The following is a 16,382-nucleotide window of genomic DNA, read 5'->3' on the forward strand; positions in this document are numbered from 1 at the left end:
CGCGTTTCTATGTATGTGTACGTATATGTGTGTGTTCACGTGCTTACGGTGTATGAACGATGTTTAACCGCGCGTTGGTCCGTGCTCAACCACGATCTGGTTCGAATCATCGACGGTCGAGGTGGCAAACTGCGTTATCTGAATAAGGTGTATCTTTTGTAAAATGCTAGGAATGACACGATCACGGTAGAAGAGACATAATTTCCACAACTTTTGCCAGTCGTTGATTGATTGGAATTTGTTGCGTTTCAAAAGTAAAAATTTTCCAACTTAACGCAATGGAAAATTACCCATGCATACGCAGAACGTATTCATTTTGGTTTTAATTTTTATATAATTTTTTTTCTATCTTAATTTATTTTGTTAGAAAATGATAAGAAAGAATAACTCTTTACGAGAAATAACTTGAAATGTCAGGGAAGTCATTTTAAGACAAGAAAGAAAAGAACTGCTACTACCTCGCAAAGATATTATACATTATTATTTCTTTTGTCAGGCTCAATTAACTAAAGTGCGCGCGCAGATTCTCAAGAGAATTTTCTTAAAGAAGATGATTTTAAAAGTACCAGGCACTTCAATTTTTTAAGGCTTACAAACTGAATTTTAGCGTCTGTTGTTTTACTTTTTTATTAATACATTTCACTTAATGTACGTATATGCATATATATAAAATTATTTTAATGACCGATATGCATAAAAAATGTGAGTTATAATTAAATCTTTTTTGCAAAATTACTTCATATAACAAAATGTGTGCACGTATGTATTTAATTTATAAGCATGATGCTAGCATGACTTATTGATTGACGAAGAATACTAAACTACTAAGTCATATACGAATTTTGCAAATATTTTATACATAAGAAATTATGTAGCAACGGTGCACGCTATATTTCTCATAAATCTTGAGATACTTCATCATTTTACGAAAGCTCACAAAGCTTTAGCATTAGTTTTGTCTCGTAAACCATAAAGGCAAATTCATCTATAATATTTTCAGTTTTCGATTTTTTTATAGTAAAAAAAAATGAGTATTAACGATTTTTAACTCGAACTATTTGAATAGTTCGAGCACCCTTTACATTGCACTTTTCAACATTGGAAAATCGATACACGTAACAATATCGTATGTAAAAAAAAGTTATATTTAATAAAGAGTTCTCATATCTAATTCGTTAAAAGTTACAAATAATACCTTTAATCCAATACCTTTAATCTTTTTAAATATATAAAAATGTATTTTTATTTTATTTATTTACTTTTTTTTAATAATTTCTAAAACATTTCACAAGATAGAATATAGAATTTTATATTTTTAAATAACATTATTTAGTTAAAATAATTCTTTTTATTCTAATTTAATATACCATTGATGGGAATTGCCTCAGATTATTACAGCATTACTTCTGTCCCATAAAATTCTAATATATTGGCATCGGAAATTTCTTTTTTCTCTCATCTTTCACCGCTCTAAGCCTTCTAACGGCGAAAAATCCGCGTGCATTATCTCACACAGCAGTATTCTAGCAATAAACATCCAGTCCAGATGAGGAAACGTGGTTTGGGATCGTACCATTTTCCAGGAGTTCCTGGAACAGAGCGGTTAAGCTCGTGCAACTTCCGGCAACCATGCGAAACTCACCCTTATTCGGCGAAGCTCTATGGAAAATTCGATAGCCTCCCTTCGGGAAGCTACCACTAGGCGTCGATCGTTACCAAGGGGACCCACGTATCCCAGCTACCGAAAAAAGAGGAACATTCGAAGAGAGCCACTCTCTACCACTTTTTTTTACGAAGCCGTATTTTATTTTAAACGTAAAACTATTTATTTGCTTTATTGTGCGCCTTGCAGAGCGCATTTTCACGAGGCGGCAGCGTTATTCGCTTCTCCGATGCTATAGTTAATCTTTTTGTTTTTTTTTTAATATACATATATATATAAACAAAGCTATTAAATTCCGATAAATTTTTTAATTTGTTTTATTAAATCTGAACCAAAAAAAAAAAAAGGAGAGAGAAATGTTTGTAATATTGAAAGCACTAGACTGGCATTAATAGGCTTAAAAGTACTTCTGTTTAATTATTCGCAGCGGTGATCTGTATCTCTTCGATTTACATTATCTACTTCTAGCGAACACTCCTATATTATTCACGTAAAATCGCCGATATTCCCTAATTATATAAATTGCGGGAGAGGCTACGTTTACTTGCAGTCGCATGTTTCTTTAATGACGTACGTGAAACCAATACGTTAGCTTGCGATATTTCCTCGGATCGATACTATCCAATTTTCTTGGCATTAATTGCGGGGTACATTATGAGGTCGTCTTTTAGCGAAGGTTAACCAAGATAAGACACCACGAAAAATTCGATGGTTTTACTAAGAAGAGAAAGAGAAAGAGAGTAACGCCATTCGTTATCAAAAGAAGCCCCATACAAACGCGGTAGTCGAGACAAAGTGGCATAATTCGGTAGCGGAGACAAACTGCAGTTCGAGATCTTATATGAGCACAAAGATACGCACACAAATTAAAGTACTCGGCGAAGGTATGCTATAGCACCTAACTGCGGCAACGTGAAGTGAATATGTGCGCCGCGGCTGCGGCGTTGGAATTTCACCGGCGGGACCGAGGAGCTTTCTCCGTGACAGAAATTGTTCTGTCTTCGCGGAAACGCTCAAGTCACTAGAGCGGTGACTTCGCGATATGAGACTTCGCGCTGCGTCGCGCCGACTCGGACCAGATATTATCAAGCGAAATGAAATTCAGCGGGTTACGGCTTATGTCGACGTAACGATGTCTCAGCCCGATGAAGACGTAACGGCGGAAGCAAGAGAAACGAGTTATCGAGCGTCGTATTGTCTGACTTCTCGCTATCGATGAATAATTGTTCAACGATTTTTTATTATTTTATATTGAAAAAAAATTGGCGTAAAAACTATCTAGGAAAGAGAATTTAAAATAATTTTTCCGAAAAACAATGGTTAATGGAATACAAGTTGGGGGAAATGTGAAATATTCGAGGAACTTTGTAATTTTCCTGCAAAAGGCGAACATTTTGAAAAAAAAAAAATAAATAATAAAAAAAGAATTCGTCAAAATTTTTTGCTTTGAAAGCTCACTGCTTACTGTCCATATATCTCCGTTTTTCCTCTCGTCTAGCTGGTTTCAAGTGTACGTCCTTGCCAAAGGAAGTCCAGAGGAAGGACTTATCGAGCCGTCATTCGAATGCAACGCGCGTAAGCGAGAACATCCGGTTGCAAAGACGTGCGGCGATTTTTGCGGCATCCGTAATCGACGCTATATTTCCAGCACGATCTCAACATAGCGATTTTTCTCCGCGAAATCGAGTTTTACACGGGAAAGTCGAATTATTATTATTACACACTCGTTCTTGGCGAATAGTCATGCTACGCGTGAGTTTTTCCGGAAGAACCAGCCAAATTTTCATTCATAGAAAAAGTTCGGTACCATACTCACGCATTCCTCCAACAGAATATTATTAAAAGAGTCAGTTTTTTTTTTCTGGGAATTTTTTAAGTACGTGCAATTCTATTGAAAATTGTTTGGCAGGGCCAAGCATACTTGTGCAACTTGGCACAAACACATTCACGCGACCTCTAGAATAGATTTTCCAGTGAATTGAGTCATTATCGCATGCTATGCTAAAATCGTATCCACAGATGTTCGACAAATGAGAATTGCCGAGGTATAAAACATATTACTTATTTTATCTAAGTCCGGGAAAAGAACTTCGGTACCGCGTGAACCCGTTCTTGGCATCTAGAGTGGACGGATTATTTTCGGAAGCGCATTGAGAACTATTTATATCCAAGGATAAATATACCGGTGAATCGCTATACAGTTGAGAGTCAATGTTTTCTTCATTACACCGATGCGTTACCTGCTGCTTAATCAAGTCACTGGAAATCGGATTGCGTGCGTTCGATTGCGAAAGCTTTTCTTTTATAAATGCTTCACGACAAAAAAATTATTTACTTTACAATTAAATAAACGATTGAAGTTCGGCCTGAAATAAAAAGTTTCCTACCTTTGCCGTACACGTAAATAGACACAAAACGCAATAAACGTTTAGTAATCACGGCTCCAATAACGTGTAGACACGTATAAGGGCATGTTACTTGGATAATAGGATGATTCTGTGGTTGCCCAGGGTGATGTCTAAATGCGCATAGTCAAATGAACTGGTGGTCCATATATACCGACGACATACACGATTGTGCCGACAAACACACGGATGTATAGCGGGAAATCGGGATATCTAACTAGAGCCGGAAGATAGAGCGTATCCTAACGATCGGTCTCACCTGAATAATTCTCGGATAAGTTTCGTACGTGCAGGGAAAGTGAACCCGCGCTTGCATCCCTACGGCCTCATTATAGATCGCGTAGGTACAAATTTACCGGAAATAACGGCGACACGTTTCGTCCGCTCCGCGATTTCCTGAACCGCGATGCGGTACCTCGCCGTGAACCGCTAAAGCTATTTATTTATTAAATTATTACGCTTCCCTCGGCCTTATGAGACGTCTCTTTAAAGAGCCATACGAAATAAGCCGGTGACCCTAAGAGTTAAGCAAGAAAGTGCATGCGAAATGGGAAAGCTATTTTAAAAAATCATCAATGATATGCAATATTTCTTTAACGCGATAAATTATCCTGCATTTTCCAAAGGCTGCGTATTTGTCACTACATTATTTATCACTGCAGAAACTGTATTACTAACGCTCCTTTTGACGCAAGTATTATATTACACAAAAAAAAAAAAAAAAATGCTTTGTAAGCGCAGACCACGGTGGCGCAAACGTGGTGACCAACAAGAAAACAACGGGGCTCCGTGTCATAGTTCCTGAAGAACAATTTGGCTCCGAGCCAGAACTGACTTCCGGAGCTAACGACATTGGAATATTTGTTGAGTAATCCGTCGGATCATAAAAGATGTTCGCGTTGCAGAAGCAGAGATAAAAATACGTTCTGCGTATTACCGTTTCGTTTATATTTTAGGAGATAAGCTAAAGCAACGAGTCGACGTAATTGAAACATTAAATTGATTCAGATCAATTGCTGTACGTAATATTATCGAATCACGTAGGATAATATCATATGCAAGCTTATGTTCGCGTCACGTTTTAGATATCAAATTGTACGCATAATTAGCTCGTTGATGATTGCAAGAATAGCAGCATTCATATATTAATTGTGATTAATTAAAATCGTAGCTAAAATATATGCCTATTATCATAATTCTAAATTCTAGAATCATTATAATTTTAAGTCGGTAAATAAATAAATTACTTTGTTTCGCAATTTTATATTGTTACTAATTTATTACTAATAAGCACTGATAATTGAGAATCTGTTTATTATAAAAAAAAAAAAAAAAAAAAAAGGTATTTCTAATGGCAACGAAATTCTCGCACATACGGGAATTAGAATTTAAACATATATTCATGTAACAAAAAAAACGATAAAGTTTACATTTACTAATTTAAGTGTTTAGCGTAACTATCACGTTCTATTATTACGTTGGACATTTCACAGACACAGCGATTAAGCTTATCTTCCTTCTCTTTTTACATTATACTTTAGAGTACACTAACGTTTATGTGCCTCCTCTCGTTTCAGCTGAAAAGGGTATGCTATTGAAGCTCGACTTTCGGGACGAATTTAAACTCGAAGACAGCGAGGATTGCCGTTACGATTTCCTCGAAGTACGTGACGGTCAGTACGGTTTCTCAAATCCCCTCGGCAACTTCTGCGGCCCTAGTTTTCCTCCCGAGCTCACATCGAAGACGCGACACCTTTGGCTACGATTCCACAGCGACGAGAATATTGAAGGCAAAGGGTTCAAAGCTGTGTGGACCACAATACCGAGACCGACCTACCGTAAGTCTTAAAGTCGGAATCTTTTTGCGAGGAATTTTTCTCCGCAGACTTTTTTTTCAAACTAATTTCGATTTAAATGTAATCCCAAGCGTAAACTATAATACTTATACATATATTTAAATAAAGCATGAAGAAGTATTGTAATAAAATGTCAAGTTAATATTTAAAAAAAAATGCTATTCTAATTGCACGATTTATTTTATGTTTTAATTTATTACTTCAAAAAATCGACGAGTACTTTTCAAAAAGAATATATTGCTTATTGCATTTTGTTTCCTGAGATCTCAAATTTTATCGATACTATCCCAGAATCTCATTTTTTTCCTCACGGGTCAGAACTTACAAATCTCAGTTGTGGATTCTCTCTAATTCTGATTTATTGGCGACCGAATTTTCTCCTTGGATGTGAGATATATTACGGCGTGTAATCATGGATTAGTCAAACTGATCGATAACGAACACGAGATCTCTCTCTCTCTCTAGCTTTCCACTTCTCACGCTTGTTCACATGATTCTCACGTACTACAGAGCTTGCCACTGAAATAATTACATCGATGCAGTGACAATTGAGACTAATTTGTTGCCTGTTAATTCAATGGTTTATAATAACAATTTAATAATACGGTTTATTATAACTCTGTTCTTAATAAACTAAACTGTACTAAATGAATGTAACTTTCTTCTCAGACTTTAACAAAACGCGATACTAAATCATACTCTTAAAACGCGGTTTTAAAATCGATCATCGCCGCGTGTTCATGTTCAAAAAATTACGATACTAGAGAAATAGATGGTCTACAGCAGAGAGAGTCGTGTAATCATAACTAAAGTCAAATTAATTCATAATAAACCAATAAAAAAAAAAGAAAGAACTATATATACCCGGAAAACGATCACTGACTCTTAATTTAATCATACGATCTGCAGACCGATGAATAAATTTTCAGAGCAGAGACAATTGCAACCACCGAAATCAAACATTGAAATTTTTATGCCTCGTCGTTTGATTGGATTAATTCATTCGTTGAAGTTTTAATATTAATGTCTTGTATTGAAACACCTGGTATTGTACCCGTCGGATATATGCGCGATTTATATCACTTATAAACCAACACGTAGTAAAAGCATGTTATATACGCAGACTAATATCACTTTTATGTTATATTTATGAATGAGAAACTATTTAACCGACGAAAAAGTGACATAAAAACGTAAAGTAAAATGGATCTTTCATGTTGCTTTTGCACGAAAAAATATATATCGCTTTTCACATAAAACTAACGCGTTACAAAGTAATAAAAAATCTAAAAACGTTATAAACTTTACCAAGTTATTTGTATTATGTACGATTGTTTTAAAAAACGCAGCGAGCGTCGTAAATTTTTCATTTACTTATTTAACTAATAATACAAAATAAACCTTTATTATTGGATTTTATTTACAGCGGGCGTACTACCGGAGTTAGAACCGTGCATATTTAACGTAACTGGTCCACAGGTGATAATTGATACCAGCGACATACAAGACAGAAAGGCTCAGGCCGAAAAAGAAGGATTCCCATTGGATTGCATGTGGATTATTCAAGTGACGCAAGGATGGAAGGTAAAAGCGTTTCTTTTTCAGTGCTGCGCAGTAAATTATCAAGATACATCGTATTATAGTCGACAATTTAATATCGATAAGTTTAAGTATATAAAGCATTTCTTCCAATATTTCTCTATCGTCGTATAACGTAGCGATCCTTATTTGATCCAAGTGCACTTTACTAACTTTGACGTTCAATCGATACGAAATGTTTGTTATTGCCCGCGGCAACGTGATTTCAAACGCCGTTTCGTTCAAAGTAACACACTTCTGAATGATTTACAATAGCTCTTTGCTATCGCGCCGCAGAAATAACGGAGTGGTTTTATGTAAATACTTCGTCTACGATACATCCGTTACAAAATTTACATAGCGGCTGATAACGGCATCTGCTTCATCATAGAAGAATCTTCTACTTCCCGAAACTTTATTATTAAAATTGTTAATGAAGCTAATATATCTTCGAAACTATGTATGAAATTATTCATTTTTCTCGCGTACGCGCGACAAAACCGCGAGGTTGCCATGGAAGTTACGTGTCTTACGCGTATTTCTTACAAACCGCGACATCCTCGAAAAGTTTTAGCAATGCCGCAGTCGGGTCTGCTGTATTATTATACATGTTACTTTCGCGTATTCCGTACATATTAGATACTTCCATGTTCTCTTCAGCTTTAGGTCACCATTTGTCTCACCGATTCGCGCGCGGTCACACAATTTTAATAGAAATATAACAAGCTCTGCGCAGTAATATCGCATTAAAGCCTAAAAAGCTCGTCACTTCTAACGCCAAACAGACGAGTCGGGGAATCATGTGTTCATTTAGGAAGCTAAAGACGTATGCAATTTTCAGATTCAGTTCGTTATAGATCACTTCGACCTACAGCATCCGAACGAGTGTGAGGCCAATTTCGTAGACATATTTAGCGACCAAACAGACTTGCTCTCAAGAGAGAGCCATTTCTGTGGCAGCATTGCCGACATCGTCGTTATTAAGACCCATATCGCTCATTTGAGATTCTATGCTGAGCCGAAAGCTCTCAATAGCACTTTCGAAGCAGTAATTACCGCCGTAAGAGACAAGGACACCAGTGACAAATGTGAGTCCATACAAATACAATAATACTAATTTTGTATATATATGTATTATAATAAAAAATGAAAAATAAAACAAATTGACAATTGCTAACAAATTGTTCAAAGAGTAATCACCGGTTACTCATAAAGAAATAAACATTGTAAAATAAATATTTTTACGTAATAAAATTATATAAATAATAATAAAAAATATATTTTATTGAAATAAAAACGTTAAATATTTTTATTACTAAAAGCCAGAAAAATTTTCAGAAAAATTATGGTCGGTGTTTTACACGCGACCAATATTTCTAACATTTTTTAACAGCGAGATAGCAAAATGTCCATTTGTTTTTGGTAGTTGCGAAAACTGTGAAAACGCCTATCGTTGCGGTAACGATAACAACATGAAAATTTTTTACACAGCCCTCCAGAAATATCTGTTACAATTTCACAACTTTTTTCTTTTTTTTTCGTATGTGTTGAACTCGTGCATGTATCATTCCTATACTATATAAATTTTTATTTTACTATCTTTTGAATCGAACAATTAACAGCACAGTTGTCACGTTAACTTGCTTCGCGTTAACAAGCCGTCAACTATTAATTCGTGCGAATAATAAATTTGCTGACTAATTTCAAACACAACCTGTTTTACTTTTTTCCTAAAACGCGATGCCATTAAGTGACGATATCGCTATGACAATTATAATATAAAATACAAGTTAAAAGATCGATACGTTTTATTTTAATGAGCTTCGACTTTAATTTATGTCTTTAAAATAAGTGCTTTATGCGCCAGCTCGACGAATTTCTAGGGAAAATTGGATTATTACAAGACAATGGCATTTTAGCCTATAATTATATACATGCCACATTCAATAAGCATCTTACGCTTAGCAAGGAGCTGGGGATAATCGTTGGGTAAAGGAATCAAATTTCAAATTAATAGCGGCGCACTTGTCTGAATGTTAAATGAGGTGGCCCGCAGAATCGCAGTTACGTGTGCGGAATTCACACGGGTTCCAGTATGGCATGAGAAGAATTTCCGGCTTTCCACACCTGCCGCCAACGCGGAACTAATATCTTGCTCGCGACTATACTCCAACACACTACCGTCGAATGACAAGACCTTAGACTACAATTTTCTCACGCGAATTAAAAGTCTATCTACTATCGCCGTTATTTCACGTGAGCGTCGTCCCGCGTAAAAATATTTAAGCTCGTTAAATTTGTTCAGAGTTTCACATATCTCGCATACATTAAACGTTAGACATTATGTACACGTGGTGTAAGCTGCGATTATCATGCCGCAGTAAAATTAATTTTAAATATAATTAGAATTTAATCTTAAACATGCCTACAGATAGAATTAATCGTAATAAATTTATCAGTAGAAGAAAATGTTAATAGCTTGGATATATTTATATGATGTTATCTTTTTCTGTTTTGTAGCTTGCAAAGAAAACGAGTACGACTGCGAGGACGCAACATGCATCGCTGCGGAATTGCAGTGCAATGACAGATATAACTGTCGCTTCAAATGGGACGAAGATGAAACGAAGTGCAATGTGAGTTTTAGCTTTGTTAAATTCAATACGTCCGTTTAACGATCTAACGACGAAACGTCCAATTTTCGAATTTCGACTTTATTTGTTTTTTACCCGGCACGTTGCATTTCATCGCGCACACTATTTGCTTTTACCTTCATCCTTTCCACAGATTTCCACCTTCTCCTAAAATGTATTCCACGGCGATTAAATTGCGCGAAAAGACGCGGGCTCACACAAAGTGTGAGATTAATTTAGATTGCAAGCTATAAAAGTAACTTATGGTAATTCTGACGTCTCAAATTAAGAGTTAAGAGGTCCTGAAGAATAATACTAACGCGAGAATCCCAAGGATACGTTTCAGAGGTGAGAAACTCGCGTTAATAATATAATCGTCGAAGATATAGTCGAAAGAATTTATGTAATCACGTCGTCGGGCTGTAAGTTTCCAAATAACGTTCTCTTATGTCGCAGCCTAGTAAGATCTGTTGTTAGCTCACTAAAACTATTCGCGTATATCCTCGTTCCGTACCACGGAGGTGTACCCAATATTACAGCGGCAGCAAGAACGATACGTCGCGTAGTCTTAATTGCCCTCCGAGCTTCCACTTTACTTGCTCCCGATCTTCCAGGTTAATTAATTTATTCGAGGGAAGTTTTATGGTCCCCTTTCTAGTTTAACTGGCTCGACGAACAAGGCATCTCAGAACTCGTAATCTAGAGCAGCAATTTGCTTCTTCTAACTGCGAGGGAAATCAGTTTTATAGGCTGCTTTTTGCTCGGCCCTGCTCTCCTTATTGGACCCTTTCATTTATACTTTTACTTATACATCGCGTTATTATTAAATATCGCCGTTATTACGTTCTCATTTTCGCGTTATCGCGTTTTATTTGTCGAGCGCGAAATCAGAACAATGTTTACGTTACTTTCAATCGAGTTGATTGTAATTACACATTAATGCAGTAGTTGCTGATTTGCAATTGTGACGCGCGTTGAACAGAAATAAAACTTTATAAAAGAACATAACTTGATTCCCGATAGAGCCTACTAAGGGGACCGTTGAAAGCATGATTACTTTCACAGTTCAAATGGCAGTCTCTTTAGAGCATGGCGAGCGGTTCATGATCTTACGATAAATGTTAAGAGAGTACCTCGTCCCGAGAACTTTGTAGTCTTTTAGTTGGGATTATCTACGGCTTTCAGAAAGCTCATTTCGCCTAACTTCGCCTGCAGGATATGAAACCTTACGATAAGGTGTTGATGAGACCTAATCATTCGACGATCTTTTTATACTTCATTCTAATGCAAAATAAAAAAAAAAAGAAGAGCGATGAAAAGATGTGCGGGACTTGATGTGGCATATCGATTCGACGGTAACCTCAATGTAATTTCATTTACCATCGCATTAATAAAATTAAAACACTCAAGAGAGAACATTAATTACTTCGGTTTAACTTTGAACGAGCCATTAAAATAAAATGCTCGTAATTTGTATATGGAAACTGCAATCACCGTTTGACGTTTATTGTACAATAGTTACATCATTCTTTTAAATAGCAATTATTAAAATTTACGCTCCTTAAGTATTTATCATTAGCTTAATGAAGTGGCGCGCTTTCGCGTTCGTAATATATGAATAATTTTGCGCGCGGCGTTAAGCAGTCTAAAATAGCGCAACTGTTCGCCGCGATTTACAGTCTCTTATTTGTTAGCGCCAAACCACGGGGTCCGGCATGCGTGCGGGATCTCGCGAGGTCGTCTCCGTCGACTTAATCGCCTTTCAACTCCACAAAACGTCCCGTCTCCATCTCTTCCGCTCTCCGTCCCTGCCCGTAGCACCGGAGCTAATTAATTTATTCGGGCGAAGTTTTGCAACGAGCACGGCCCACTTCAACCTGGGTTACGCGCGGCAGTCTCGCCGATCTCGAGGCTGCGCAATTCCAGGGGTGCTCTCTCTCTCCCCCAGTGATATTCGGATGTGCGCCCCGACGGTTATACGGGTGGGTGTTTCCGGTTCCGGTACGTACAATACTACGCGCTTTTGGCAGACGACCAGAACAAGGCAACGACGAAACGACGGCACGATGCCGCCGACGGGATATTAATCTAACGACGAATAATGCCGCTCTGATATTGCCGCACGCGACTCCGTCAATGTTACGTCGTGATTTTTGTCCCGATCATTTCAAACCGCGGGTTCAGAATTTAAATCGTGCGGGTGCTTAAACAACGATTTTCATAATAACGGTGCCAGAAAACTCTTTCGCCGAGATATAATTGAGTAAAATATGGTCGACAACGAGTTATCGCTTCAAGAGATCCGATTACTAATTACAACAAAAAAAAGTCAATAAGTTTAATAAAAAAAATTCAACCAAAAATCAAACCTCAAAACCTTTTCTTTGACGGCTGACATTTATTCTCATTTGACTTGCTTCACGCCAAACGAAAGAGAGTCAATCAGCATGGGTTTTAATAGGAAAAAAATGTAAAAATATCACTTTATTGTGAATTACTAAGTTGACGCGCAAATAGCGTGCTGTTAATAAAATATTCACGATTGCCTATTACCAACCTTTGATAATGTATATAACTGTTAAATCGAACAGTTATTGCTCTTTAAAAAGCATAATTGCCATTTGCATACGAGAAAGTATTTTCCTATAAATTTTTTATTTACAACGATTTTGATGTAATAAGTTGATTACTTTCAATGCTCACTGGGAATGCACTATCAATAGTAATTGCTTATCAAAAACTATTGGTAATTTTGCAGCGCTTCCCGTTAAATCCATTTAATTTTTGTGCGTACGGGCAAATACCGAATTATTATTTTGGTTTTAATAACCGTGGGGAAAAACTCGAATATACGTACTATATCGGAACAATATACAATCCACATTGGAATAAAATTAATGTTCATTGCTTACGTAATTAAACTACTGTTTTTATATTAAAAAGCAATTAATTTAATATTTGCCTAGCATATAAAATTACAAAATTCTCATTTACGTATTAACGTCTTTGGCTTGTTGCTATTATCATTTATTAAGTTATCTCTGAAAGGTTGTCAACAGTTTTCAGTGATTAAACTTCTATTGTATTTTACACACACGTTTCACGCCCGGTATTTGACGCCGCAGATAACTACAATTCGCGCAAACGATTGTTTGCTAACTAAATGTCCAACGACTATTAATATTTTCTACTGTGACTGCGAACAATACGCGTTTTGCCGCTCTGTTAGTCAAAAATAAACGTTCTCATTCACTTGTCAGTCGCAACATAGTGGCGAATTTATCGCGATGAAGAGGTGTCTGTTTATCCCGTAGTATGTACGTTCAAATGTCATTCCAACGAATAAATCGATGACAAGCAACATATCTATCGTATTCATTCGGCAATGATTAATTATCGAAGCTCTGTCGTACAGAAAAAAAGAAAAAAAAAAGTATCTTTTATTTTAAAAAGGCACAAATATAGCACAAAAGTATAAAATATGTTCTTTACAGAAAGATTTAAAGTCATAATATTCCTACTTTTACGCTAATACCTAGTGCATTTGCTTTTACATCACCGGCAAATGAGCGCGTCCTTGTGATAATACTTGAAAAAGATCAACCTCTGTGAAACGAACCGGAATTAAATCTCATTTCTTCGTGCCAATTCCAATTCTTTTACTAACAGATGCAGCTTCGTTCCGAGATTCCTTTAATGTCGACATCAAAAACAAATACTTTGAAATTCTTCGCGTCAAGCGTTTCGTATTACTACGTACCTTCTCATCAAAAGTAAAAAATAAATTTCAAATAACGCAAGTAAATGTTTTCGCATTACGTAAAAAAAAAAATTCATTAGCTGACATTATTTGCAGATATCGAAAATGACACTCTTGTCGGTCTAAAGCTTTTGTTCAACTCGAGTTACAGATAAGATGCTCGCTAAAGGAAAGTTATTTCTCTTTCTAAGTAATTACATCGCGCGATCTACTGTGAGAAGATGCCTGGTACCAATGTAATTTTGAAAGTATATAGTTCGCAAATTACTCCGCAATTGAATGAACGTTACGCGAAGAACAATTCTAATTTCACTCGCAGTAATCACAATTAAGACACACTTCTAAGCAACGTTCTGACAATTGCGCGCAAAATTCTTTGATCTCTAAAGGGCGGATGAGCGAAAACGAGATCATAATAAAATTAAAAGTAGATTCTTGCATTTCAGCGTTACACGCCATCACATCGTAATTTAATTCAGCCGTGCACAAAACGGCGATTAATTAAATTAAGGACTGTAAAAGTCAAAAATGCTACCCTGTCTGTACATTCTCATCCGAACCCCGGCACTTTCATGAAACGGCTAGTTACACGCTCGTTTTTTTTTTTTTTTTATAATTGTAATTCTATGAACTGGTATATGTACGCCGCAAAAAAGAGGAATGTGATCCATTTGAACATGTGCACAATAATTATTCCATGATATTTAAAATCTTCGTATTATATTTACGTTACGCATATTTTAATTTTTCTTTTATCATTAATTCCAGTTTTCTACGCGCAGCAAAAAACTGGACACGATAATTGTTCACTGAGTTTCAGAATCCAAGAGAGCTCTGAGTAATTTTTTGTGGTTGATCGATCTATCAGTTTATTTATTCTTTGCAAAAACGTCATACATTGGTACTTGCATTTACAAGTTGTTACTATATTCGAATAACGTAACATTCAATTATACGTAAGAAGTATTGAGCCGAATGTTATTAAAGATCAAGATAATATTAATGCTTTTTTAAGCCAAAAGGCATCAGAGATCATGTGCAAAATGAAGATAACTTTATACCCGTTCAGCTCCTTCGTAAATCTTTTAGAGACTTGTCTGAGAATTATATATGGGATATTCCCGAAAGATGAAATTTGTATTAGCTCAAGCGCGAGTTTTAATAACATATTATCCGGAAATAACGCTATATAAAGTCAAAAAATTTTTTAGAGTTTATTTTATATTTACTTATCTAATGCAAATGCCTTAACTATATTTTAAATATAAAAATTATTATTAGAAAAATAAAAAAAAAAAATATATATACTTTACGCATATAACTCTGATAAATAAAAAATTGCATAATTACAAATTCGTTTAGATTATCAATGCTAGTATCATTCCTAATAAACCGTTCAAAGTTTCCACTGGGTTATAGTAAACCAAAGACGAAGTATAACCATGATAACGCTGTCGTCCGCGTGAGAGAACTCGACCGCGAAATTGCTCGTACGGACGAAATGCGACAAAATCACGACCTATAACGCTCATGCGGCGCACGAGAAAGCGCGGATTCCATCCAATTTTATACCGATGTGTAGCGGAAGGGAGATTCGTTCCCTTTATCGCGCGGCGGCATCGTAATAGCTGCAAGTACACATTGTGCAGGCAGGCAGCGTAAATCGTAGGAAGGAAAATCCCGTGCGTAGGTAGGAAAAATGATACGAGAGTGCGGATAGAGAATAATCATATTTCAGTCTCAGAATTACGAGAATCAATGACGGAACATGTCGCGGAAACAGTAGAATGATATCCGTTATATATCACGCTCGAATCTTTATTGCGAGAAAATTCACAATATTGGCAATATTAAAGTTAAATAAATTATATAACGTCGAACTAATTCGCCGAGAAAAATATATCAAAGTTCTACCTGTTGTAATTAAATTTCTACATTCAGCAAATTTCTTTTTTTTTTTTTTTATCGAGAAAAAGGTATAGCAAGCTTGAACAAAGAGTTTAACAGTTTTCGTGCGAATCTATTTCTCGTTTGAGTTTGTACTTTAATGTGTTAACAACAGACAGAGTGAAGGAAATGTTCTTTAATGAGTAGCCTCTTTAGCGAGCTTGTTCATCGAACAGGAGAAGGCACTGGGAGAGTAAACAGGAAGTGCATCGGAAAGGCAACAAGGTGCTCACGCGTACACAGGGTGTTTTCATCTCTCTTGCTAATGAGAGGTTCTCCAACCTTTTTCTCGGTAATCCCGGTAGCGACTAATTATTTCCGTCTTGCAGAAACTTTTCGCCAAGGAGTGACTATTTGTTTTCTTCTTTTCCAGTTACAATATTTGTGTGCACGTTTATACAGCTTGGTAAAAAATATTTCTAACACCAATAGAGGGAAGCTACGCGAAGACAAATTTAACGTAAAATCGAGAAATAAAATGGTTGTCCCAAGATAAAAAGATTCTCAAAGTTTATTCCGGTTGAATAAAACCAGACAAAT

General features: G+C 36.2%; 1 protein-coding gene across 2 annotated transcripts in view; it reads left to right on the forward strand.

Moving 5' to 3' along the window:
* Positions 1 to 16,382, forward strand: part of Neto (Neuropilin and tolloid-like) — a 96,198-nt gene that overhangs the window by 66,270 nt on the left and 13,546 nt on the right. For both annotated transcript variants that reach the window (XM_070662555.1, XM_070662556.1), the window contains 4 exons: positions 5,646 to 5,906; positions 7,351 to 7,508; positions 8,344 to 8,590; positions 10,023 to 10,138. In XM_070662555.1, coding sequence (XP_070518656.1) covers positions 5,646 to 5,906; positions 7,351 to 7,508; positions 8,344 to 8,590; positions 10,023 to 10,138 — 782 coding nt within the window. The remainder of the gene's footprint in view (positions 1 to 5,645; positions 5,907 to 7,350; positions 7,509 to 8,343; positions 8,591 to 10,022; positions 10,139 to 16,382) is intronic.

Source organism: Cardiocondyla obscurior, linkage group LG10 (assembly GCF_019399895.1).
Source record: "Cardiocondyla obscurior isolate alpha-2009 linkage group LG10, Cobs3.1, whole genome shotgun sequence".
Classification (NCBI taxonomy): Eukaryota; Metazoa; Arthropoda; class Insecta; order Hymenoptera; family Formicidae; genus Cardiocondyla; species Cardiocondyla obscurior.